General features: G+C 40.4%; 1 protein-coding gene across 2 annotated transcripts; it reads right to left on the reverse strand.

Moving 5' to 3' along the window:
- Positions 1–68: 68 nt before the first annotated feature.
- On the reverse strand, positions 69–27,859 carry phf24 (PHD finger protein 24). Of its 2 annotated transcripts, XM_019893905.1 has the most exons (9): positions 27,372–27,859; positions 17,653–18,053; positions 14,707–14,892; positions 11,072–11,150; positions 10,487–10,689; positions 9,534–9,700; positions 5,369–5,401; positions 2,954–3,031; positions 69–1,325 (listed from the first exon to the last, which is right to left on the reverse strand). In XM_019893905.1, exons 2-9 carry the CDS (start codon positions 18,049–18,051, stop codon positions 1,229–1,231), a joined length of 1,242 nt encoding a protein of 413 aa, XP_019749464.1. In that variant the 5' UTR covers positions 18,052–18,053; positions 27,372–27,859; the 3' UTR covers positions 69–1,228. The 2 variants fall into 2 exon arrangements, with proteins under 2 accessions (XP_019749464.1, XP_019749472.1); XM_019893913.1 differs by lacking the exon at positions 5,369–5,401 and having other exon boundaries at positions 27,372–27,855.

Here is a 27,859-nt window from a genome sequence, read left to right on the forward strand (position 1 = left end):
TCCATTCCCTTGTGTTCATTATTTTAGTCTGAAAAAGGGAGAGAAGACAGAAACACAAGACTCTCCGGGAGAGTTCATGCCATGCATTTATTTTCGCACAGTGACATCCCTCACATGATCACGTTTTATGTCAATTATAATGTATTCACAAAGCAGACCTAGCTTGAAAACATAATTACAGGCCATCCACACATACACAAAGCTCTAGTTGTTATGCTAGTCGCTCATCAGTCATTGACGTAGCAATCTTTTGTGTATTTAAACTTTCAAAGGAACATTTGTACAGTTTCCCCTTTTCGCCGCCACATTTAACAGCTCCAGCACTTTCTCAAAAGAAATGTCTCAACGGTGCCTCTGTCACAGTTGTTCAATACCTTCTTGCACTCTTGAGGCGCATTTCATCGCAGATGTTTCCAAAATGTAGCACAACAGGAACAAATAGAATTCATGGCAATATATACGTGTCACAGACTGGGTCAACTCCTTAAAACTACATTGGAAAAAAAAAAAAACAAAAACAAAGATTTATGGATTAGAGTGAAGATAAAACAGTGTACATCTGAGGATACATGAATAAATATCGCTTTGTAATGCATTTAGAATAAATTCGACTAGTTTGTAGAGCAGCTCTATAACACATATTTCTGTTGGATGTATGTTCCTCTTGCCTGCAAGGTAAATGTCCTCACAGTTGCCTATCCATGATAAAAGTGTGCCCAAAAAGCGGATCTTTTGCAATGTGCTTCAGGGTGGTGTGATGGTGTGATTAATGATGTGATAGCAAATGAACACAACGCCGTTACAGTAGCATGGAACTCTCATAAAGACATCAAGAGGCCCAAAGGAATTAATGCTTGAAGAGTAACAGCCTGTCAAAGTAATGCACCCGCACGGAGAGGTTAGTTCTATCCGGTGGGCCATCGACTTGAGTGTTTGTCATTTAAAAAAAGCGCGAGCGGCCAAACAGTGCATCTACTTCTTACTGCCTCCCTTCCTCATCCTTCCCACCTGCTGTCACTCACATTCATGTTGTGTTGTGGTGTTGTTTTTGTTGGCTTCACACTGGGGAGGCCCAGATGCTTGACACGCTGTCTCTTCTTTCTTCATCCGGCAGTCTTATCCACCGGTGTCATCGGGTTTTTGCTCAACACCTTGCAGATGCGAAGGTACATCCTCGCCCCACCCCTACTCCCACTTTGTCTGCCGGGTACGGCGCCAGGGTCCTGAACTATAGGGGAAGACGGATGTGCATGGCCGTGCTATTGGGACGTGCGGCCAAGATGTAGATGGAACTCTCCCTGAGAAAGTCTGCCCACGACGTTGGCCTATTGAACATAAGACAATATTAAAAAGGCATTACTGGCTCACTGCTTTGCTGAATGACATGCCTCTTCATTTCCAGCTCATTTGCTCGTGCCGGCATTGACAATTACAATGGGATTAAAGTGCATCGATCTAAATTGAATAATGGTTTGTGAGGGCTTAATTATTTCCAGATTCTTAAAACGATGTCTAAAGTTCTGAGTTATGCTTTATACAACAAAGTCAATTCGATTTCAAATAAAACACCGCAGAGCCTTTTTGAATCTGAGAGCTACTTCCTGGCGACTGATTAGTCCAAAAAACGACTCATTTTATGCATACTTCTGAAATAACACATTACCTTTAACCTCATGTGGGGTTAAGTTAATGTCAATATTTCTCAAATGTGGGCTTGTGGGGCCCTTTGAGACTCTTTTGTGATTCAGGGCGATATAAATTTGACTTAACCCTTTAATGCCTGACCCATCAAGGAATAGCCAGAAAAATCAGATTTTTGGGAACTGAGATGTTCATTAACCCTTATAACAAAATCCACAAAAATATATTTGCCGTATTATTTTGTTTTAGATATTTGTTGTATCACATTGATAAACATTATGTAGATTACATCAAAAACTGAAAATTTGGAGAAAATCATATTTTAAACCTGCAGTATCAAATTTGATACAGATGATTTAATGTACTACAAAGAATGAGTCACATAAGATAAGCCTTTATTTGTCCCGCAATGGGGAAATAATGAAACTGCATGTATCAAATATGATACAAATGGCATTATAGGGTTTAACTTCATATTATGTGTGACTAAACATTCCGAAAAAATCACAATGTCCTATCGCAGATGATCTATTTTCAGAACAGGCCCCTATTCATGTGGTCATCGCTGCTGACCCCAGCTAGAGATGTTGCTAAAATGTGTCGGCTTATTTTTTTTTAAATGTTTCAAAAAAAAAAAACGGTGGATTTCTGGTCGTCTGAGTTTTCATCCAAACATGAAATAACCAAAGCTTCGTTTAAACGTTTATCGCATCTTACCACATTTTAGTGGTGAATAAAGAAAAAATAGTTGCTCGTTGAGCCCCTTTGAAATATCCGTCATTGAATAAAAATCAAATCAGTGAAAAAACAAAAAAAAAAACAAAACAAAACTCTTCTTGTGGAGTAGCTATTCTTAGTGTCAGTCTTTTTTGCTTGTTTTTTTTCTCTCCAGATCATCATGACAAGTCTGCCCTCTTTTTCTTCTGTGATTTGTCATATGCTACCAGTTAAAAGTCGGATTTTGACTGTGTGTCAAAATGCTCCGGAGTGAATATTTAGCGTGATAACTTGCTGAATAGTGCAGCGCTCTGCTCCATCGCACTGACATCTGCAATGTGACAGTTTGGTAACATTAATTAGATTTATGAGAGGGGGGAAAAAATAGAACCAAGTTCACTGTGATACACTGCAGCCCTGCAAAAATGAATAAACATTGTGAAATTATTTTTCTCACACTATCAGAGCAAAACATAATCGTCCTCAGCTTGTTTTGTTACTCACTGGTGATAAAATACTTATCAACAGGCTGTCGTTATCTGTATGTGCACGATTAAGTATTTCTTACAGTTCACAAAACTGAAAGAGTACAAACCGAATGTCATCAGTCTTGCTTTGTTCACTGCTGGAGCTGGCCGGGCTGCTCTCACAAATGGGCCCAACGTGACTTATACTTGTGTCGACAAGAAAAACAACACACACACACACACACACACACACACACACACACACACACACACACACACACACACACACACAGAAAAGGGATTATTACACATGGGCACGGTGACAAAGCATTGCTTTACACTGACTGACACAATTAGAGTTAAAAGGGAAAAAAAAATGTAATTGTAGCATCATTTCATGTAAACTGTAAATACTATTTTGTTGTGGCTAAATTGTTTAAAAATGTGGCCAGGATTCATTTCATCAAGTTTGGCTAACATTTGTGGTAAACGCTTACAAAATTGCAAGCAGAAATAGTGTTTGCATTGTAGAATTCTATTATTTTTTAATTACCAGTACCGTATTTTCCACACTAAAAGGCGCACTGGATTATGAGGCGCACCTTCAATGAATGGCCTATTTTGTAATTTTTTTCAAACATTGGGCGCACCGCTTTATATGACGCAATCGACAATTCATCCACAAGATGGAGCTACGCTCAACGAAACACAAACAGAACGATCAGATGTCAGTAAAACTTAATTTATAAAGCAGCGACATAGTTCACTTAACCAAAAGCATGTTATAACATGACTCATTAACGTTGAACCTTCTTGCCGCTGCATTTTTTCCGTGTTCAACTGTGTAACCGATCGCCTTAAGTTTGAACTCTGCGTTGTCAGCATCTCTCGAGCAAGGAGCCATTTTAGGGTTGAAATATTACCGTAATGACCATATACAAGGCGCATCGGATTTTAAGGTGTGCTGTGAGCTTTTAAGAAAATGGAAGGCTTTTAGGTGCACCTTTCAGTGCAGAAAATACGGCATATAAAAGATTGAGATGAACACCATTACAAGGGATTGTTGTAATTTGAGACGCCCCTGTCCTTTATTTTAGATCCAGCTGTCACGGGTATTTGTAGATCTAAGATAGCGCAGTGGTAAAGCCATACTTATAGTAAATATAAGCATGTGAAACGATATAGGCCATAAACAACGTAACCTAAAAAGGCCCTACATCTGTACCACTTTAACCCCGTTACCCGTCTTATTTTTAAATCAGACGTAACCTGAATTTGTACACAGGTCGAAACGTGCCATACTCTATCACTAGCCTTTGCTAATGCCGTAGTAAAGTCATAATTATGGCCTTTATTTGGATTTATATGAAAAAAAATATATTGCATGATGTTAAATGCATCATGAAATGAATGTGCCTTTTGCCCCACGTGAAGACATATTCTTATGCAGCATAGCGTTGATAAAATCAAGATGTATTGTCTGTTGTCGGTATTTACCTGGGTTATTTTTTTCACTTTGGCTTTTGTTTACTTTGTCAATGTTATCTTTCGGTCAAAGTCCCAAATATTCCTTAGTATGCCAAACCAGGTTATATAAATACAACAAGATAGCTCTCTTATTTTTCACTGAGTACCCAAACAGTCTCCCACATATAAGTATGAGTCACCACAAGTCTGAATCGTCTGACCTTTCAATAAAAAAAAAAATACAAAAAAAATACAAAAAGCAAACTCCATTGCAATATCTCAAAGCGCCTGTGCAAAACAAAAACTGATGGTACTTTTTGGGTAATTAATGGATTAGTGTGATTTGTCGAACAAACGTCGCACTCACACACACACACTCTATTTAGAGCAGTAGTTCTTAACCTTGTTGGAGGTACCGAACCCAACCAGTTCAGATGCACGTTCACCGAACCCTTCATTAGTGAAAAATAAAAATATGATTTTTTTTACAAATTCGAGACATTAAAAAAACACATTTATTAAATAAAATTACATGTCATAATTATAGGTTTTTCAAATTGTATGATGTATTATCATGACAGTCACTCGGTGACTACTGAGCGAATTAAATTTCCCACCGCACTGATTGGACAAGCAATGTAATGTGATCATCTGCAGCCAGCGATGGCCAAGCGGGCGTGTCATAACTAATTGACATCTCTAGTCGGGTGCGTCTTAACTTCCATGGCAGGGGCTCCGTCGAAGCCCTGAGACCGATTCACCGAACCCTTGGGGTTGGATCGAAGCCAGGTTAAGAAGCACTGATTTAGAGTGTCCACTTTCATTATAGATGGGGCTTTTAATTCACATGTTTTGAGGCAATCTATGAACCTTAAGGAAGAGAAGAAGAGCTCATCATGTGAAGTGCTCACACTCCTCGCAATCAACATAATTCCAGGGGTTGCTTTAGTCCCTTATTGCAGCATTCTGGTCAAGAGTCTCATCTGAGCGTGCATGATAAGTATTGCAGAGGGTACTTCTGGGTGTCGAAGTAATCGAAAGGAGATGAGCCATGCACATTGTTGAGTCACACTCACCCGCAATTCATAGGAGCGCAGAGTCCCATGAGTCTGTGTGGTTGGTGTGGCACATGATGAGCAGGTGAGCAGGATGGAATGGTGCATGCGAAATAACACATTAGAAGATGCGGATGAAGCACATGTAGTTTGTCTCAGTGGTGGACGTGTCAGTAACCGAGAAGTGATTTCAAGTATTTATAAAGACAATTAAATAAGATCTCTCATGAGAGTAAGTATAATATTTTCATTTTCGATCTTGTTAATAAGACATGAACTGGTATATCAGAGCACAAAATAACGTATCATTTTTTTGTTTGTTTTTTTTTTTCCACCACTGACACAAATACAATAGTATGGCAAACAGCAGAGATGGGCACTTTACCCTATTTTGTCGGTCCGTCCTCCGTCCGTGACCTGGGTACCCTTCCGTCATCGTCCCTCCGTCCTTATTCATATAATAATCGTCCTCCGCCCCTGTTCGTCATCGTGCTTTTAAAGCGCTTCCCTTCCAGTCCACCCTCCCTCCACCGAAAAAAAAAAAGTGTCTGTGTCCTTGTATGACACCGTGGGAGAGAAGCATGGCAGGGGGCAATTAACATTCATTATAGACTTCCAAAGAGTTTATGGCTCCAATGGAATCTTGGATCAAACAGTTCAAATGCCTCTTATGTTGCAGACACGAATGTAATATGTCCTTTCTCACTTGTCGTACAGTGATGCAACATGACAGTCTAAACCCGTCATGTAGGAATTTAAACGTTTCCTAATGTGCCAAAACTGCGATCGATGGTCACCAAAATTTATGTTGACATCTTTACTTAATGCTCCTATCAACGTCTGAAAATATTAGAATGATCGCCCAAGTGTTTTCAGGTGTTTTCCTCTTCACAGAGGAGCTCACCATCAAGATAATGTCATTTCCTGAGATAAACATGTCATCCATAAAATACAAAATACCAGACATGTCTTGCAACAGTACGCAATGCCAAACTTTGAAAAATGTGCAGGACTCTCGCATGCAAACAGTGACATATAAGATAAGATAAGAAAACCTTTATTAGTCTCGCAATGGAGAAATTCCCAATACACAGCAGCAAAGTTATGAAAGGAAGAAGTAGAACAACAAAATATAGGTTTTTTTTTTTATCGCATATAGGTCTCCCTTACTGAACCTGACTTTCAGTAACGTCATAATTGGCTGTTTCAGATAAGACCATCAGGCAAACAAAAATGACATGACTCTTTCTTTATGTATTTAATGTCTTAGTGAACATTAGTATTTCACAACACAAAAATAGTTACTCTGATCAAATAAAATAATGATAACATAAACCATCAGCATGGTGGGCGGGTACCGAGATACTGTACATACAACACAGCCAGCTTTCTTCACCGGCTGCATTGAGCGTTAATGTGAAATGGGTGTCTGTAGGCACTTTGTTATGTTCTATGACTGTACACTAGGTGGCAGTGTTGCTATACAAATACTGTTGAGATGAAAAAGTAAATACAGTGTTTGGCTACACTCTGGCTTTGTTATTTGGCCTCCTGACACCACATACTTAACCCAGTTAGGGACGGACTGTTCTGTCCGAGGGACGGAATGCAAACAGTCAACCAATTAGAGACCATCAAATGTTATACTCATACATATGCTCAGCTGTCTGATCATGTCACCGTGGATCTTAATGTGATAAATGCGCAGTCGTCAGCCACAAATGCAGAGTTCATGTTGCACAATATCGAACGTGTTTCCTGAAAGTGCTTTGAGTCAACTGAATGAAGAATCGATAGAGTAGGGATGAATGCAACAAAGCCTATCTGTACTGCCGTGTCCAGTCCAGTCAAGTTATTCATTAAATGCACATTAAAAAAAGGGTCGGCTGCTTTATGGCTTTGTAGTTTCGCTGGTCTATGTTGTAATGTGCTATGTGTTTTAATATAGCCCAATTAAATAAACCATCGACACCTCCATCTCTGACCAAAGCCTGACTGAATGACTGACAAATTCATGACCGGCTGCTTGCTGTGTTGGTCCTCTTGTTTTGTTTTGAGACCTGTCCAATTCCTTTTCTTTCATTTTTTTAGTTGATAAGTGGATGTAAATAATCTGGCAAAGGAAACCACGGAAGCTATGTGTCCCCAACGACACAGTGAGGCTGCAGAGTGTGTCCACCTGTGTTTGGCAACACACCACGGTTAGACCTTCTATTCTTGTCATAGTGCACTGTGTCTTTTATAATACAGTATCCATTTTCCGATCCGCTTTATCCACGCAAGGGTCGTGGGGGGTGCTGGAGCCTATCCCAGCCGTCTTCGAGCAGTAGGCGAGGGACACCCTGAACTGGTTGCCAGCCAATCGCAGGGCACACAGAGACGAACAACCATCCGCGCTCACACTCACACCTAGGGACAATTTAGAGTGTTCAATCAGCCTGCCATGCATGTTTTTGGAATGTGGGAGGAAACCGGAGTACCCGGGGAAAACCCACTCAGGCCTGGGGAGAACATGCACACTCCACACAGGAAGGCCGGAGCCGGGATCGAACCCGTGACCACTGCACTGTAAGGTCGACACGCTCACCACCGGGCCGCCTCTTTTATAATAAAAATGAAAATAAAATTAGAGGCATATAATGGAGCTGGACAGGGTTGATTGTTTCCAAAGATTTTTTTAATATATATTACACTGTCAGGTCGTTTAGACAAGCTGCAGCATATATGAAAGTTTTTGTTTATTATTTTAGCTTTTTTTTTAACCTTCTTGACACTAACAACTCATGTTGGCGTTTGATGCCATCACTTATTCTTCCTTCTTTGCATTGTAATCACTGATTTCAGAGTTTCCACGGAAATCGAAAAAAAAAAGGCAAATCAAACAGCATTTTTGATACTTTGTGTATGATGTCCTATTACATTTTTGGAGAACAATTTTCATAAAGGAGAAGCATGTCGTCATCTAACCTTGTAGAGGAATTGCGGAGATGGCCATAAAAACAAGTGAGCCATGCTGAATCGAAAGCATAGACTGTGGACTCAGGTCTTGGGCTATTTGTCACGCTGAGTCATTTGTGGCAGCCTGTAACCTTAATAGTGCTGATGATTTTTCGAATGGATGTTCATGTTCACCTCTTGACATTGGTTCAAAAAAATGAAATGGTGGTCGATGATGTCCAAACAAATTAACTGCAGTGATGGCTATATACTGTATTTTCAATCCCATGGGACATTGAAGCTCACAAAAACCACCACTGTTTCAAGTATATTATTGGGGTGTACTTGTCTTTCTGTTAAATGGCTTTTTATAGATGAAAAATGATCACACTCAATTAAACGGACATATAGGCAGACATCACAACTCCAACGTTTGTTGTTGTTGTTTGTTGTTGAACATGAAAGTAGTGCTGTACGTGGGACAACACTAACAACTCAGAAGTCCCGTGTGCACTAAAGACTGTCCGAGTATATACACAACTCTAAACAGTGATGTCAGCATAAATGCTAGTCGTAACACAAAGAGGTTGTTCAATTAGGCTGCTCCGCCAATCTTACAGACCAGACCGAGGCCAGACCTAAAATAATGTTTTTTTTTATTATTACCAGCGTTGGTGTTTTGAGTCTTAAAAGTGAATTGCTTGCTTGTTTTTCTGAATTAGATCACTCAATATCTTCAAAGCTCAGCTGGACGTCATGTCAATCAGAGAATTTGTGTTGGGTGCTCGCGTTGATATTTCCTGCCAGCATGATTGCATGATTACATGATGAGATGTTTTCTTATCAACTATCTCCCGGTTTAAACATCCTGGAAATGACTGTGCTTTTGTATTTTTGTAAGAATGAGGCAAAATGAATTGATTGAGTGCTAGGACGAAGTTTGATACGGTCACTAATTTAATTTAATTTTGTATCTTTTAACAAAACAAGTGAATGTGAAACACACTGAAGTTGAAACTAATGATACATTTGCCAATAAGCAAGGTTGTTAGAATTCACGAATGTTAAGTAGTACAGTAAGAACACTGCATATTTAGGAGTCATCTTCGAACAGAGGCCTACTGGCACCAAAATATTTAATTGTAAGATGAAAGACTTGGGTCTCCAGCAACTAGTCAAAGTTTGCATTGAAAATGAACCATTTAGAAAATATCGGCCGTGTGCGGTAGCTCTCATTTTGTGCACTCACCTCACATTGCAGGATTGCGAGTCTTTGCTAAGCTTGTTGAACCAGGACTGCTGGGCCTGACGACATTCTGCTCTTGTGATCAAGCCATCCTCATCCAAATCCAGACCCAGGAACACTAACCGAGCCGCGTCTCTTTCCTTTGCGGTCAGCAGGCGCACAAGTGAATTCTAGGGAAAGCAAGTCGTATCCGGAGTCACATAATGACATTTGAGACGTGTATGCAGGCTCAGAGGTTACCAGGTGAAAACAAGGTCTGATCCAGTTTAAGCATTCGCTAGTAACTGAAATATAACAAAAAAAAAAAAAAATCCACCGTTCCCTCCTTTTTTTTTTTTTTTAAACTGTGTGGGAGCTGGAGTTTATCTGAGCTGACTTCCAGTCAATCAGTAGGCAACATTCCAGATACATTCCATCAGGCCATTCCCATCTCACACCTCCAGTCATTGAGGTGGTTTTCCTCACTGGACCACGACACGACCAAAAAAATTCAACTCATTTGATCTCCAAAAACATCCATCCATTTTCTGATCCGCTTTATCCTCACTGGGGTCACGGGCCGTGCTGGAGCCTATCCCAGCTGTCTTCGGGCAGTAGGTGGGGCACACCCTGAACCGGTTGTCAGCCAATCGCAGGACACACAGAGACAAGCAACCAGCCGTGCCCTAGGGACAATTTGGAGTTTTCAATCAGCCTGCCATGCATGTTTTTGGAATATGGGAGGAAACCGGAGTACCCGGAGAAAACCCACGCAGGCCTGGGAAGAACACACGACCTCTGCACTGTGAGGAGCAGAGGACGCGCTAACCACTGGACCACCTGGCTGCCCTCTCCTAAAAAAGAGTTATTCTAATAAACACCAATGGTAATGGCCCAGAACTGTGAGTGGAACAGCACGAACAAGTAGACTTTAACAATGAAATTCATCAATCCCGAATGGATTTAACTTTCTTTACCTCAGTACGAAACTTTCTCAAAACTGCCAAGGATTCAAAGTAGAGAAAGTCCGACCACTCAATGTGACCCTTTTTGTCGGGATCCAGGGCCGCAAACTGGGCAAGGACCTCTTCCTCTTGCTCGTCGGTCAGGTCTTTATCAAACTGCTGCTTGGATACAAAGTGGTGGTACTGCAGCAACTCGTCTGATACCAGGCACGACTCTACAGTGACAAGCGACAATTAATGACATTGTCTACACCTTCATTAGTCACTGACAACATTTCTCTGAATACAATGAACTTCCCATGAGACATTTCAGACAAAGGAAAAGCTTCCCTCTCCCCCGCTGCTCCATAAAATAATACTACAGGTTTTTAAGGATAATGAGACTGAGGGCAATTAAAGGCGCTGTTTGAATGTAATATATGTATATATATGAATAAATGATCGCAGAAAATAATATATTTTGAGAGAAATCTTCCTCATTCCCCTTACAGCAACTACAATTCTGACTCCTCAGTCTTATTAAAAAGCCGCAACTGACATCACCGCTATAAATAGGTTGTGTCACACGTACACAGAGCAGTTTTTCCAAATGCTCACCTGGGATGATCTTACACTGTTTAAATGTCTCCATAAGGCTGTACATTTCTTCGTCCGTTAACAGCAGGTTCAAATTATCCTGAAAGAAAAAGGAAAGAAAAAGAAAAAAAATTGACACATTTTTCAGATCACAGCAGTCAAAATGTGATATGATAAGACAATTACTAATAATATCGCACCATTCCAAGATAAAAAGAGGTGTAATTTATATTTAGACAAATCAAACCCCTTCACATTTAAAAAAAAACACACACAAACATGAATTTGGAAAGCAACAAGAAGACGATTTAACGCACAAGGTGTAATGAGGACTTATCTTGTGGTTTGAGTCCCTACTTTAGCACTAAATCAAGAATATGTGAGATTATTCCGAGTGGACCAAATAAAGCTTTGGCAGCAGCAAATGAAAGTGTCACAGAGAGTAATGAATGCACTGCTTGAGCTGTATTTTCAAGATGATGAAAAGAATTGGTAACATAACCTCCATTAGCCTTCAATTGTGCGATTAAATTTGGATCTTTCAGGCAGATGCAAGAAATCGGTTGCCACAAGCCAGCACCATATTGATTAAAAGGCACTGTGACTGGAATTAACCTTTGTGGAACCTCGCATGTTTTGTAACCTTTGGAGAAATGACCATGAATTGCAATCATGGAAGCTCAGCAACAAATTTCTGATTATCGTATTTTCTGCTCTATAAGGCGCACGTAACAGCATTCAATTTTCTGAAAAGCCAAAAGTGCACCAATGTGTCTTCTATATGGATCAATATTCTGATTTCTTGGTTGTAGTATTTTAAACGTGCTGTAAAGCGTTTTGTACAGCCGCAGCGGTTGTGACAGCTCTGGATAAATGAAGCTGTATCGAATTGTATTGTATTTCCTTTAGCGGAGCTCCTTCTAGTGGATGCATAACACAACTGCAGCCACTATTGTAGCATCTATTCTATGCGCCTTATAATGCGGTGCGCCATATATATCAAAACTGTTTTAAAATAGTCCATTCATTGAAGGTACACCTTACACTCCGAAGCACCTTATAGTTCAGAAAATACAATAGTTCGATTTTCAACATTCAACTCTGATTCCACAAACCATCAACAAATCACAGAAAGAAATGTAAATAAAAATCTGAATAGAGCTCGATATATCCCTCAGATACATGTCAGAATAAAGTTTTCATTTTCAAAGATATGAAGTACTTCACTGGAACACTATTGTTATGTTCTCACAATTACATCCGTGTCGTGTCTCTGTTTTGTTTTATTTTGTTTTCTCACAAAAGTGATGTGTTGTGCAGTAGTCCAGGTCATGTGCAAGCGTTTTTTTTCTTTTAATTTCAAGGCTATGAAAGGAGTCGCTTTGATTGGTTGTGATTATTCCCAGGGTGGCGCAGCTCTCCCTCTTGCAGCTTGACAACAAATGAAAACTTGCATTTAATGCAGTCAGTGTTTGACTTTATATAAATTATCTGGAAACTGCTTTCCTTGTTCTTTTCACTTTGCCAGACAGTTCCTCCTAATCTTTAATCCACAGGATCACAACCACTCAGTTGTTGCGGCCAGTGAAACTGTGCCTGGAGAACAATAAATATCAGTCTCAAATACAGTATGTCAATATATAAACAGTAAATAAGAGTCACATAAAATACATCCAGTATATATATTTCAAATCAGATTAAAAAGTGTCAAATTATATTTGAAAAGCAGCCAAGGAAAAATTATAATATATAAAAATCATAATATTGGAAACAAACATTTTAATTTCATTCTGGCAGCTCACAGAAAGGAGAAAAGAGTACCAGTGTCAGAAAAATAGGAAACATATTTTACCACTAAAAAATTACTACTCCGATAAAAGAATTACATAACATTTGTTTCAAGGCTGATTTTGAAGTAAATCACGTTACTTTTGACCACTTTTCACTTAGAATGCTAAAAATGACCTTAACCTTTGCTTCAAAGTGGCTCTTGGAATTCAGTGGCCACCGAGTCTACATTTGAAGGTCAATTAAATCATAACAAACAAACAAACAAATATAATGTAACATCCTCCAACTGGGGTCTTTTCCATTTTCTCCAGGATGCATTGCTACCATGTTTCATGGCCTCCCAAATCCCAAGATGCATGTCGCTACAAAATATGTCAACTTATATTTCACTATAACATCACAAATGCCCCCCTTATTGTTTTTTTAAGTCATTTGAGCATCTCATGCCTGATCCTTTGTAGATTCTTCAAATTTCTCCTGAATGCTAGCATCTCCCATTTACTAGAATTGGCAAGTTTTCGTCTCTGTAGCAAAGGCTGGATCCCTCCTAAGGTTGCTGCCTTCGATTTTGGAAATGGTGTGATGATGATTACTGACTGCAATTCATCTAAACATGGAGCAGTCTGCTTTGAGGCTTGGTGTAAACATCCACATTGAAGGAAACCCAATCTAAAGGAACAGACAACAACTGACATCGAAGAGCGTTCTCACTCTCTGTCAATGAGACACAAACGTATTCCGGTCTGCATTCCTCTCCCAGTGAAGTATGCAACAAAAAAGACAGAGGACCTTTCAGGGTCCTTTCTCAGAGTGGCCGACAGCCCCCCTAAACCGCCTCTCGCAGTGTGTTTGGCATTCAGTTTAATTTCCCAGTGCTGATGGAGCACAGCAAAGCCTCCACTTTACCGTGAAGGGTTCTTGAGCAAAAACAGTCTTTGGGCACTTACAGGGATTAAAACAGACGCCATAATTTTTCTAGCATGGTCGGCAAAGACGCTTCTTTCTGCATCCTGCCTGAATATTTGTTTGACTGCAAAAAACAAACAAACAAAAATACTTTACTTTCAAAGTTCAGTCTTTGCAGAGGTGTGCCATAAGAGCTAAGGAAGAATAAGTTTGGTTTAAGTCAAGTCAAGTACAACTTTACTGTCAAATTCGCTGTATGTGCAACACACAGCACAGATGAAATTTCTTTCCTCTCAACCAGACAACAAGAGGAGCCGCTGCGGGTGCCCGCGTCACCATCAAAAGAACAGTTAACATAAAATGACAATACAACACAACACATAAGACACAGACGACTACTCGTGCAATCTTAACCACTTTTCCTGCATACACTTTTTTGTTTGAAGCAGTTATAGATGAAAGAGGAGTGAATCAAAGTGTCCAAGTTAAAGGAATTGATTAACTTGTCACTGTTCATTGTGATCGTATTCGGGTCAAGTGTAATGACCTATCAGATGAAGCTCTTATGTGGGGAGAAAAAAAGCCCACCCTGTGTGGGCCTCACATTATGTTATGCACCACTGCCATCTACAGGATTGGAGTGGAACAGTTTAACCCATTAAATTAAGATTCCACCTTCATAACTGAGCTGCCATCCAATAAAATACGATAAAATTGACCTAAATTTTGACTGTATGTGGAGCATGTTGCATGTTGGTTGGGAATATTACATAGCGTGGGTGCGTGCCGACATCATATTTGATCTTGCTTCATGAATCCACTGGCCCATTCCTTTATACGTACATCAAGTCCTTGTGCTTGCATAGTCGACAAGGACGCAAAGAATACACAAAAATGTCATGTATTCTTCGTGTCCTTCTTCATAGAAACCCTTTTCAGAAGAACAAATCACCACTTACACAATAGTAGCAACTCCAGCCGGTAACTGTGTGAGCTGTGTCCCTCATCTCCTGCAAGGCCTCGGCACGCAGGTAGCCCAGCTCCCTCAGGCAGCCATCATGGAAAACTCGAGTGCAGATCCTGCACGGGTATAGGTCGTCGGCGGTCCAGACCTCACACACGTCACACATCTCATCGCTCTTCGGCTGTGATTGAACGAGAAATGCCTTGTGAAATTGTGACTTTGATTTGGAAACATGGATTCACACGACACTGTGTGGAAGCAAAATGTCAGATATTTTCTAGTTTGGTCTCTAGTGAGGATAGGATCGTATCAATATGTACAATCAATTATACAGTTCATTATAATACTTACTAGGATACAGTATTTGTGAATGCCATTCCCTCCCCAGACATTATCTCTGAATGTCCTGAATTCCTCTCTCCGTGCCAGTGTCCTATTGAGCAGTTTATTGCTGCCCACGGGAGGTGTCTGATAGTAGATGTGCAAGTGCAGTGTTGCAAAAACTTGTGCTCAAGGACGTTATGTTTTTAAAAGAAACAGATGAGCTAGGTCATGTGTAGATGAGAAAAATATGTGAAATAGATCATTTGAACTATATATATATATATATATATATATATATATATATATATATATATGTATATATTATTTTTTTTAATTATTATTTTTTTAAAAATATTAGTATAACTGATTTTGTTATAACCAACTGAAACATGAATACAATAAGGGAAAAAAATTGTAATTTATATTACTGATGTCGAGTGGAACCCCCGTAACAATTTGTCTTTTCAGAAATCTAACCCCCCCCAAAAAAAAAAAAAAAAAAAAAAAACATCGTGTTCAGGGTCTCGGGGGTGTGGAGCTTATCTCAGTCATTCGCAGGCACACGTAGTGACCAACCACGACCATTCACTCCATTCACACCGTCACCAAGTGCAAACTGAACCCACACTGCCTGCAGGCAAATTTACCATGATGCCACCAGTGACTACACAAAATCAATTAACCAATTATTTAATGAGATAAATGAATAACAAAATCTATTTTTTAAAAACATTCATTTGGATTAACCCATTTTTGACAAATTTGACAAGCTTAATCTAACAAAGATGCGACTCCTCAGTGGGCCGAATTAAAGACTGAAGCAGGCCGTTTGTGGCCCCAGGGCCATACTTTACGTACTGACAAATGTTCTTGAAAATGGGTGGAACGCAATCAAAAATAATTCAATGTTCAATGACCTCTGGTCATTGGGTCCATCCAGCAGAACTGCAGTCAGTCTTCTGTTTTGCTTTTTTTGGAACTGTGTGTAGTTTATTTCTTCAATTTTTTTTTTTTTTTTTTTTGTGCCCAAGTCAAGTTAAGTAGTCTACCTGCCCTGCCTGAATAACAGCAGAGCATCTGAAAAAGATAAAATGGTTAGGGTTTAATACAATTTGTTCGATGGCTAATTTGAGGAATGGTGTGTTCCTTTGTCCATTTCCTATTTCCTCCATTAACATGCAAACGCCACTGCTGTCTCGCAAGTGAAAATAACCACATGGTGCTCGGCCATTTAACACCATAAATAAAGCTCCGAACCTGTTTTATCGCTTCTCAAATGCTCCAGCGCCATTTTTAGGGCTTTGACTGCATCACCTATGACTCCTCTTGTTGTGCTCCTACTCTCAAGAATAACGATGCTGCTGTCCTCATTAAAATGGCATCTAATATTTTACTGACTGCGATTGTACAGGAGGAGATTTAAAAAAAGACGTGACTGCAAAAATCATTTGGTAACTATGGGAACACACATGGCCATCAATATGTGAGCGCTGGGATTTCTGTTGAGTTACGAGCCAGTCAAGCTGCCGCTGAAAGGTGTCGTGTTTTGGGTTCTGATGTCGGAACATTGGCTTGTGGATGATTTTTCTCTCAGTCATCCTTCGCATAACTGAGCTGCACCGCAATAGTACAAATATGCCAAATTGACTGCAAGTCTGTTTGGATTTAACGACTGTAGCTTTGAAGACCGGAGGTGGCCACTTCAAGACTCGCTACTAACCAAAATGTGGGCAATTGCAACCGATTTTTATTTTTTTTCGCACTGTTGAGGTGCCAGTGAGTGATGCGCCAAATTTTCAAGCCTCACACTTGGCGCAGCCACATGGCTCTGATATTATTGGGTCTTGTATCCACAGTGGATACAAGACCTAAAATAAGCTGAAGCTCTCGCTGACCAAAATTACATCATAAATTAATGATGATGCAATTTGAATATTCAAGTTTGAGAGTAGTAGTCATATTTAATGCATTGCAATACAAATAACAGGGGAGCAATATACTGACAAAATACCGGTCAGAAGAAAGCAGCCAACTACAGACTAATGCAATGCCAAATGTCTTGTGGTCTAGACAGGCTTCATGTGGGTAAGCTTTAATCCTTAGTCGTCTCCTTTCATAATTCTTCCTTCCTTTTGATTTGTACACGCAGAGATATTTCTCAGCCTGGTGTTTTGTCTTGAAAACGCAACACCTCCCGTGAACTCCACTGTGTTCCCACCGCGTTCCTGCATGGGGGTCACCTTGCCGAGACCCACCAAGCAACCCGCACCCTCTGCCCCCCCGATGCTCTGCGTGAAGTGCTCTTGTGCAGACACAAGTCACATGGCATGTTTGGAATGAAATGATCTTTTTGAACTTTTCAACTTTCTCATATTCTCCGAGAATGTTCGAAGAAAAGCTTGGGATTCCCTTGCTGAATCACTTCGACTTAGACGAGGAAACCGGATCATTCGCTGCTGTTGCCATGGAGACTGACGTTGTACAAATACCTCCTTAATCCTATGCCTCGAGGGATTCAATGTGTGTAAACTAAGTCATTTTGTGCTTTTATGCACTCTCTGCCAATGATCGTAACTGGCATATTGATGAGACCGATGCTGTTGGCGCGAGGTGTTACCTGTTCTTTTTTGGCCAGCTCTACTTCTAACGGCTGATCGTCATCTGCTTCCCTTTTGGGCCGCACATAAGCAGGCGGTGTGAGCTGGTGACTCTTTTCCAGATCTTCAGGCTCTACGCCTTTCCCGTCTCGTAACCTGGACCAGGCCTCCTGGTTGACCGAGGCCGAGGGACCGGACGGGCCGCTGCCGCTTTCCGTTTCCCCACCTTTGCCGTCCTCGGCGCTCTTCTCCTCATCCCCGGTTGAGGTTTGAGTCGGCACGTCGCGGTCCTCCGTGTCTCCCTCTGCCTGCTTGACAACCGCCGCGCGGTCCTTGATGCCTGACTGGAAGGCTGACACCACAGCGGTGCACTTCTGCACTTTGTCCACCGACTGCTTCTTTGACATGAGCACACCCATGGCTGCGCACAGATGGAGAGAGGAAGGAACAGGGCACACTTGCATGAGTACTCTCAGAAGGCCTGAGGGGGCTCACATCGTAAATCCATCTGTGTTCCATTCAAAAAAAAAAAAAAAATGTACACATCATCTCTGGACTATGACTCTCTACATGCCCGCTCAGAGCTTTTTCATTTCCTGTCTTTAAAGCTAAAGAAGCACATACTCATTCGTATTCTCCTGCAGCAGTACCAAATTGTCTGCCCTAGATTGCATCTATCATTTGAAAATTGACTTGAAAGAGTGAAAGAAGAGTCGTATGGGTTTCGGATGGGAATCAAAATGGAGTTATGGGGAAGTGTGTTGTTCTCAACAACCACAAGTGACCATTTCAGTCTGGAATTGTACGACAAGTCAAGCATGATGTTATTTGTATTATTTTCAGAAACCTGAGTATCACTGCCAGCTGTGTTCTTTTGTGCATTAACAAAATGTCATTGTCATTCAGAATTTAAAAAACCACCAAACAAACGTCTGGACCCGTTGACGATGTGACACGCTTCTTTATTTATTTTTTGCCATCATTCAAACATGATGTTGGTGTTGGTGAAAATACTTTTTGATGTCCGTTTTCTTCTAATTGCATTGCCTCACCGTTTATTTATTTATTTATTTATTTATTTATTTTATGCTACAGAATGCTCATGAATAAACAGTAACCAACAACATCTTACCAGTGAATGCTTCTTTGGTAAGACCGTTAGTTTTGCAGCTCACACCGTGTCTAGTACGCACAGTGCTGTATACACTGTATGTGTCGAATGTCTTTTGCTGCCTCTAGGTGCAGCATTTCCGTAATATGGCCGTGAGGAAATAATTCCATTTTCATTACTATGCATTTAGTTTATTACTTTGTCGATAGAACAATTAATACTGTATGTACTTTACACTGAATCAATCCAAATAACAGCACACGTCAATTCTCTCTGATATGTGAAATGGTTTATATTCTGCTTTAATTCATATACAGTCTCTGATGTGGCTTTAGGGGAAGAAACATAATTTGTTCTGCAGCTGAAATCTTTTGAAATGCTTGCAATTTTACAAACGATCTCCTCAACGACTGCTGACACATCACACTTGCAGCTTTGAAGGTCACGCCCAGTTCACGGTCCTCATTACTGGATAAGAACCAGCGTTAACAAGCCCAGATTGAAATCCTTTACCACAATCATTCTTCCGTTTCTCATAAATAAAGTGACACCAAGAAATAGTCCGGAGGAACTTCATTTGATGCGTTTGCTCCTCAAAGTTATTTTCAACGAGTGGTGTTCATTCCTTCTCAACGATCAGAACAGGTGAATTAACTTCCCTGGTGATGTTCAATAAATCCCAACAGAGAAACATTTTGCCCTTCTGTTTATTGAATCTTGCCGTATCCAGACACACAGATTCTATTCAATATTTAGACCATTCAGCACACTTATTTCCTATTAGTTCGTGTGGGCCTCGCAGTTCTGAGGTTCTACATTCTGTGCGAGTTTTCTCAAGGTACTCCGGCCTCCTCCCACAATCCAAGAACATGCTTTGTCGATAAACTGAAGACTCTACTTTGCCCATAGCTGTGAATGTGAGGGTGAATGCAATTGATTGTCCAAGGTATAGCAGCCGGCCTCACCCAAAGTCAACTGGGATGTCACACCTTTGGCGGTAACAGCGCTGAGAGGTGTTTGAACACTTTTCAGGCTTGGAAAATAACACTTGAAGAATGATGGCCTCCGCAAACAAATATTGAAGGAAATAAAATTCCGACATATTGCACACGCCTGTGATTGGCTGGCAACTGGTTCAGGATGTCCCCTGCCTACTGCCTGAAGACAGCTGGGATATGCTCCAGCACCATACCTCCCCCCGGTCAGAAAATGGATGGATGCTCAATTCTCTCCTCTGCTTTAACAGTGTCTTTCAAAAGTCAGCATTATTTTCTTTGTGAGGGTAGAATTGTTGTAACCCTGCTGAAATGAATCGGAGGTTGCGAGGATAGATGTCCGTCAGGTAGATGTGATTCCATTCCGTTCAGCAAAGTGGGTAGACTTTCTTCTAATTTCTACTTCTGTGAGACTACGAATTAGATTTTTTAAAAAAAAGGGCGCCGTCATGGAGTGAAGTTGAGTCGATGCTTCTTTCTTTGCTTCGAAATTCAACCCCATCCATCTTCACTCTACATAAGTGCTTGTATGAAATTGGATCTCATCTATCAGGAGTGAAATGGGAGTCATTCTTGCTCTCTTCCTCCTGGGCTACTCTAATAGCCTACAAGCCCCTCATTTGGTCCCAGGCTGCCGGTGAACTCTTGTACTTTATAGACGATTGAGGAGACAAAAGTCCATCTGTGTCACAAACATACTGACGCAGATCGAGGTACCTTAGGGATTTAAAAGAAATTAATACATACATAAAAAAAAATTCGATGACTCACTTGTGTCAAAACAAATTGATTGTCAAAACTTTATTTTATTTTATTTATTTATTTTGGTGGGCACAGTACCTCAAGAACCCATTTTGAATGTACCGCATATTTACAGCTAAATAGAAACTTTTATCATTTTTTTTTCTTTCCAGCATGTGGTCATGTCCCTTCTCTTGCTTTCCCCAAAACTTGCTGCTACGTCACACATTGTGCAGTGTGACACATACAGGAGCTCAAGGACAAGCCCTCCCTAAGGAGGGCAGTCAATTCTATTTACGATGCAACCCGGCAGACCAATAACTAACTGGCATGCACAGATTTGTGTTTGAAGATCACTGAACAATGTGACATACTGTTGCTCTTTTTTAACCCTTTCATGCCCATTGTACCCTGATAACATGATAAACTGTCCATTGTAGTAAACACTGTCCCTGAAAGGGTTCAATCTGATTGAGGAATTCATTTTCCATTTAAATGTCACTGTACATTTTTCCATAACAATCGCGCACGATGAGTCATTGAACAATGATTATGGCAGTGTTTTTGTGCTACATATGGGCTAGTTGCGATGAAGTGATCAGGGATTAGCGAAGAGTAATAGATTGATAATTGTCTAAATTGCTGGCAATTGCTGTCTATTGAGTTCACCGGGGTATAAGGCACGCCTTTTGAATACAATTAAAAAAGCGGAATGTGTTCCACACACACTATCTTACACCCTCCCGTGTGCACGCCATTGATATTTTCAAGAAGTAGGCGTTCATCAAACTCAACTAAAGCTACTGGAAATCTAAACGCTAGAAGGTATAAATCTTGACACAGAGCAGAAAGAATATATCCACCCGAGTGTTGTTGGATGTTCTATTTTTACTAAAATAGAAAATTGTGCTGAAGTAAGAGTCGGTTGATGGTTTGAAAACAATGCTGAGTTCCGCCAGTTGACTCCATTGTACTGGATGTTAGCATTCTGCCTGTGGAGTTTTTTGGGCTAATGATAATGTCCAGTTAGAGTGAACATTTTTGACTCCTAAAAAGTATGAAGCAAGAACACCTGGGCTCTCGTGTGTTACTGTTAGCTATCTGCCTAACTAAAAACAGTGTCATGTCTCTGTTTTTAGTTTGTGGTTTTGTTTCAGAGAGCGATTGTCAAACTATTCAATGGTCTTTTTCCTTGTTGTACCTTGCTTCCTCTTGTTTGTGCATTTCTCCTCAGCGAATGTTCAGTGTGCTTACTATTTACACTATGACTATTTTTTTTCTCCTGATCTTCTTGGTCTACTTTCGTTATGCATTCCTGATTCCGTTTTGCGACACGGATATGACCATTGGTTTTCTTTTCTACCGTACCAACCCTTTGTTGAGATGCTGTTATTTAATTAATTTTGTTGTCCCCTCACATTTTGCAACTTGTGTATATGTTTTTGAGAGCGCAAATAAAGTAAACAGTTTTTCGTGCATTGGTCTTGAGTCTCTTGGGAATCCTTATTTGCGGCTTGATTTGTATCTGACACACTGCCTGTCCAAAGAGGACATCATACACACAAATAATATGACGGTGGTATTATTATCACACAGGCATGCCATCAGGACTGGAAAGAGAGAAGAGAGATAGATGCCTGCCGGTCATTAGCCTCCTTGTCCTCAAAGAAATGCAAGCTGGATGGCTTTGCTTTGACGGAAAGGTCACAATTGAGAAATGCTGTAATATGTACACGGAACTATTTGGGTCCATTATACTCCTTTCTGCTTGTATGCTGTGCAGTTAAACATACTGTAAATGTGAATGTTGCTGTACATCAATTGGCTGTCCACCTAATTTTGGCATGTTCTACATGATATAATTTCATGCACCTATATTTTTATTTTGAAAGAATCTCACCATTTGTCCATTTCATGAGTCACTAATGTCTGTAGCAGGAGTGATATCATGTCAGAAGGAGGATAAGCATTTATATTCTCCGCACTGTGCAGATGGGTGATGTGATGATGGAAGTTAACCAGAATTTCCAGTTAACTTGTGAATATTAAATAGAACCTCTGTGTTTGCCAACAGTCTATTCTGACACAAATGGGTCATTGCCTCGCTTAGATACCTTCGTTTGTTAGAGTTCAGGAGCCTGACAGTTTGTCACCTCTCAAGCGTGACATCCTTCTGCCTGGTAGATGCTTAACTGACAGCTGATTTGTGACGCTCGACAACTGCAGGAACGACTCCAAAACAGTTATTTACAACAAATCCAATTGGTCAGTAGAACTATTGGATATGCCACATATCCAAAAACGATATGCCGCTAAATACCAAATATGATGATGGCAGGTCAACTCAAATGGTCGCTTTCAAAAACCTGGACAAAATGTTATTGAGCACTTAATGTGCCCTCTTGCTGGAATTTTGCATGTCCAATCCCACTGAATTGATTTAATTTTGGATATTACCTCCAACCGAGGCCCAAGTTTCTTTTCAGTATCCTCATCTTTGAAATCCCGCTATCAGGTAACGGTCTATTTTTGTTTTGACCAAGCAAATTCTAGCATCCCCTCTTCCCTGACTGTGATTTGAGCTAAGATTTTCATGTACTGTTGTTCTCCAAAAGAACCTTATTTAACTTCATAGTTTGTGTTATTTGAACACATCATTACCATGCCAAACGTGAGAACTAGATGTATTGTGTTTGCAATTTGTTGCTTTCTTTGTTATGTTTCAGAATGACCGTATTATCCGCACTATAAGGCGCACCTAAAAGCATTCGATTTTCTCATATGCTGACAGGGCGCCTTATAATCCGATGCACCTTATATATGGATCAATATTCCGATTTCTTGGACGGAGTATTTTAAATGTTCTGTGAAGCGCTTTGTTACAGCTGCTGCGGTTGTGAAAGCGGTATATAAGTAAAGCTGTGTTGTATTGTATTGTATTCCTTTTAGCATAGTGCCATCTAGTGGATGAAAAACACAACCGCAGCCACTATTTTAGCTTCTATGCACCCAAGAATGCGGTGCATCCTATACTGTATATGAAAACAGTTTTAAAATAAGCCGGCCATTCATTGAAGGTGCACCTTATACTATGAAGTGCCTTATAGTGCGGAAAATACAGTACATAAAAAGTATGTGGCTGATTTCCCTGAAACTTGATGGCAATGCAAAGGTATTATTGAGGAGTCGCCAACTGATCTTCAAATTGGCCTACTCCCACCGCACAATCACAATTGTTCCATAATTAATATATACAACGTTCAAATTCATCATAATCATTTTTTAAAAACTGACACTGGTGAGGATCGAGCGTCATCCAAAGTCATAATTTATAAAAGATTTAAAAAGGACATCTTAAGGCGCTCTCAAACTTGACATCTGTGTTCTCCTCCCCATCCCAGACGCATCTGAATGATTTACAGGCCTCGGGTTAAAAAAAGATCTAAGAGAAGGGGAGGAAGCGAGGACCACTGCTTTAGGCTGATAGATTGTGACATATCCTGACTTGAGGAATGTTATTTTCAAAGTTGCAATTTAGAATATTTTGTTGACTCTGACCCGGGATCAACGCTTTCCTTAAAAATGAATACTGTTTGTCCATTTTGTCTTCTTCTCTAACAAACCTTAGTGAGGGCAGGTTGGATTCTCATTCAGCCTCTTGAGTCCTGTCAGCAATTGATGGTGATGGTGCTCTCCGGAGAAACTTGGTTTGATTAAATATTGATAAATTAAAAAGGGAGGCGAGAGCAAAGAATTTGTCAAATCCCTCTCATTATTTTTTTGATCCTTTGAGAGACATTTTCTAGTCTCACCACATTCACCAGAGCTGGCATGTTATAATGAAATGAAATATGGCTTAATTTTTTCTATTTTTTTACAATACTATTTAGTAGCTGCAGTGTGTTGTACAATCCCACAAAGCATATCAAGGGCCACGTCATCGCCAGTGACATACCTGGGAAGTTAATTTAAAAAAACACAACTCATTTTTTTGTTTTTTTGTTTTTTTTAGCTCAAACAAACATTAAGAAATATCATGAAGTGCAGCTTGTATCATACCAATATGGTTCATGTCAATGTTGACGTTTTGCATAAAGACTGAAGTACGTGTTCAACATTGTCAAGTTTCATGATTGTTTAAGACAAATTTGGGCTTCAGTCCGGATGTGACGGCATAGTCAATATTTCATAAACCCACGCTAAGTAAAGTAGTAAAGCCCAAATTAAAATAATTCACAATACAAACAAATCATAATGGCAGTAAGTGAGCGGGCCTTTTTGTGCTTTGTGTCAAGAAGTAATTCACGTCCCTATGCGAACACAATAAATTGTATAATCATCGTTGGTATGAAACTCAATACAAAACAATCCTATGAAAAAAAAAAAGCATGGCGGTAACCAAGCCTTTTTATGCCGTGTGACAATATTCTTCTAACTAAATTCTAAACCCCTTTACATAAAAAAAAAAAAAAAAAAATGCATTTGGGACGTTTAGCCTTAAAATAATTACTTTCCATTCCCATATCGCACAAAAATTGGAGTACAGTGAAATGTCCATTTTTGTGCGGCGTCCACATGCGCGTACAGTATAGACTACCGCACAAATCTTATTATTGCACTCGATAACTGTTTATATTCTGCCATAAATATGACAAGTGCTTGTTGATAAAAAATTAAATAAAGAGTACTGACCAGTTAGTTTTTTTTTTTTTTTTCAGTTTAACATTGACCTCAGTGATAAGTGGTCTGAACATGTTCTGTTTTGACATACATGGTAGAGGCAATGTAAATTAAAGCAAAAGCATGTCATACTGTGTCCCCTTTTTGGCAGGTAAACATCACCCGGCAACACTGAAACACCACCATTGTTTTCATTTACCGCTCCATTACTTGCGAAGAAATAACAAAAGAGACTGCACAGTTGTGCACGCTTGCACATAATGTCAAATGGTTTAAAAAAAAAAATCTGCAATCTTGTTTGGGGCTAAAGTGGGCACTGATTCTCTGGCTCTACGGTCATGACTGTTGGATGTCACTGGTATGTGCTGATTAGAATCCCAACCAGCTCCCCCTTTCATTTCTTGCCTGAGAGGGAGAGAGGCTTTTTCTTTCTTTCTTTCTTTCTTTTTTCTTTTTTTTTTTTTTGTAAATGGGATCCCCCACAAAGTGTTGCTTTTCATGGGAAAAAATCCACCCCCTTTAGCCACAGAAGTGACCCACGGATCCGGGGAAGCAGAGACCTGGAACTAATTCCACTAATGAGTGTGGCCAGAACTTTCCAGTGAATGCATAAGTGGAATCATTCGCGAACATTTAAAACATGCAGTTAAACGCGTTGTTCAACATGAAGAGCTTAGTGAATTCAATTAAAGATTCTGACACAGAGTGCACTCGTCACATTCACAAAAAGCATAATTACGGCTGAATCCCCCCCCCACCCCCCACCAAAAGTTGAACACAATCTGTTCCGTTGAAATCCATGCTCTAATTTCAAAATACATTTTCCGCATTGAATAACTATTACTTCATGGCTCAAACCGTTGCAGTCAGAAAACCTTTAACTGCACCGGAATTATTATTTTGGGTAATATTTGAACATTCCTGACTGTTATCAACTTTCAAAATAAAACTAAAATAAAGTAAAACTACGTATCCGTCAAAAACTGCAAATAATCAAGCCTTTGGATCCCTGAATGAATTGTATTGCTCATATTGTAGTGAGCCTGATTCTTTCTCATGTTGCAGTTCTATAGTCATTATCCAACTTTTCCTCTTTACATTCTTCGTGGAAGCCTGCGGCGTGACTAGAAAAACACACAAAACAAAACAAAAATCCAATGAAAAAGCAAAACATGTTGAGCTCCGTGCTCAGTGAGATGAAGTCAACTACGACGTGACATCTCACACGCACTATGTCACACACCCTACGGCATGGTTTGAATACATTTTGTACGATTTTCAAGGAATACTTTTTCGATTGATTGCTGTTATTAAAAAAAAAAAAATCAAATAAAACTACCAAAACATTTCATTTGACACAGCAACTGAAATGCAAGAATGACAGAGGGATTTAAATCTCAATGCACGCGTAGTCTAAGAGACATCGCACTGGCATTCAAGCGCTGCCAGAGCCAATCATGCGTGTGTGTGCCAGCTCACAGAGTTGGACAATAAACAGCAGCGAAGGCGGATCAGACTGTGGGGATCTGTCACACGCTGAGGCAGGACTCGAAATTTGGCTCGTTTGAGCACCAGTGTGGGCGGCGAGATAAAAGCAGCGTTGAGAAGGAAGTCTGATGTCAAAAAGTAAACAATGGCTGTTTGAGATAACAAACTATTGTGTTTCCAAGAGGCAGCAGAATCCCCTCACAACGACCCATTTGTGATAAGGGCTAAGTACTCTTAAGAAGGGAGGTCATGACCTCGTAAAAAAAGAAGTCATCGCCCACTCTTTCACTCGTGGCTGTGACATGTAATTACGTGGGGGCAAATCCAAACAATCCACGCCCAAGTGCATGCTTACCTAAATATGCTTCAAGCAATCTGTATGAGACTCTGCGCTCTCTATGAATGAAAGTATATGATTGCATCTTTCGAGGTACAGTGGTATGCCCCTTGAAAAGGTAATGCCTCAACGCTTGCCTTTTACAATGGTAGGGAACTGGACACCTTGGTCCTGGGAAAAAAAATGTCTAATAATTAACCCAACTCATGATTTAAAAAAAAAAAAAAAGAGTCTATTTGTAACAGTCTTGCTCACCGCAGGATCCACAACGAAATGACTTTTCAGAGCACAACTAGCACCCTGCATTTACAATTTGTTATGTAACATGTCAAAAAAGGTGTGCGTGCGTGTGCGTGTGTGGGCTTAAGCAGCCCCGACCAAACTCACCGTTAAAGGGGAAAGAATGACGTTCAATGAGGACTTGATCACTCCGGTGCCCTTAAACTGGGACGTTCAGCATGGCAGGACTTTGGCTCGGATGAAGTCTGGGTGCCTTCTCGTGATACAGTTCTTTCTTTGCTTTCTGGTTATTTTTTCTTTTTTTTTAATTCCTTCGTCTCCCATGCACCCCCGAGAGGAGAATTATGCTAAGCAGCAGCTTGTCGCCTTCACGAGTGGGGAAAGCAGAGACTTGACTTGAAGGAGCAATGGACAGCTCCAGTGCTGAAATGCAATTGGCCTCCTTCCGCGGGCTGCTCCGCCAATGCGTGTGAGCGGCCACGCGGCGCGCCGCCGCTCGATGGCGTCAAGAGGAGAGACCTTGGCGCTGCTGACTCACAGGCAGCCAATCAAGCCGCATCTCGAATTTATAAGCATCCCATCCGGAGCCACCTCCCTCCCCGAATCTCTCCCTCCCTCGACCTCAGTGAGACATG

Source organism: Hippocampus comes, unplaced genomic scaffold (assembly GCF_001891065.2).
Source record: "Hippocampus comes isolate QL1 unplaced genomic scaffold, H_comes_QL1_v1.1 scaffold123, whole genome shotgun sequence".
Lineage (NCBI taxonomy): Eukaryota > Metazoa > Chordata > Actinopteri > Syngnathiformes > Syngnathidae > Hippocampus > Hippocampus comes.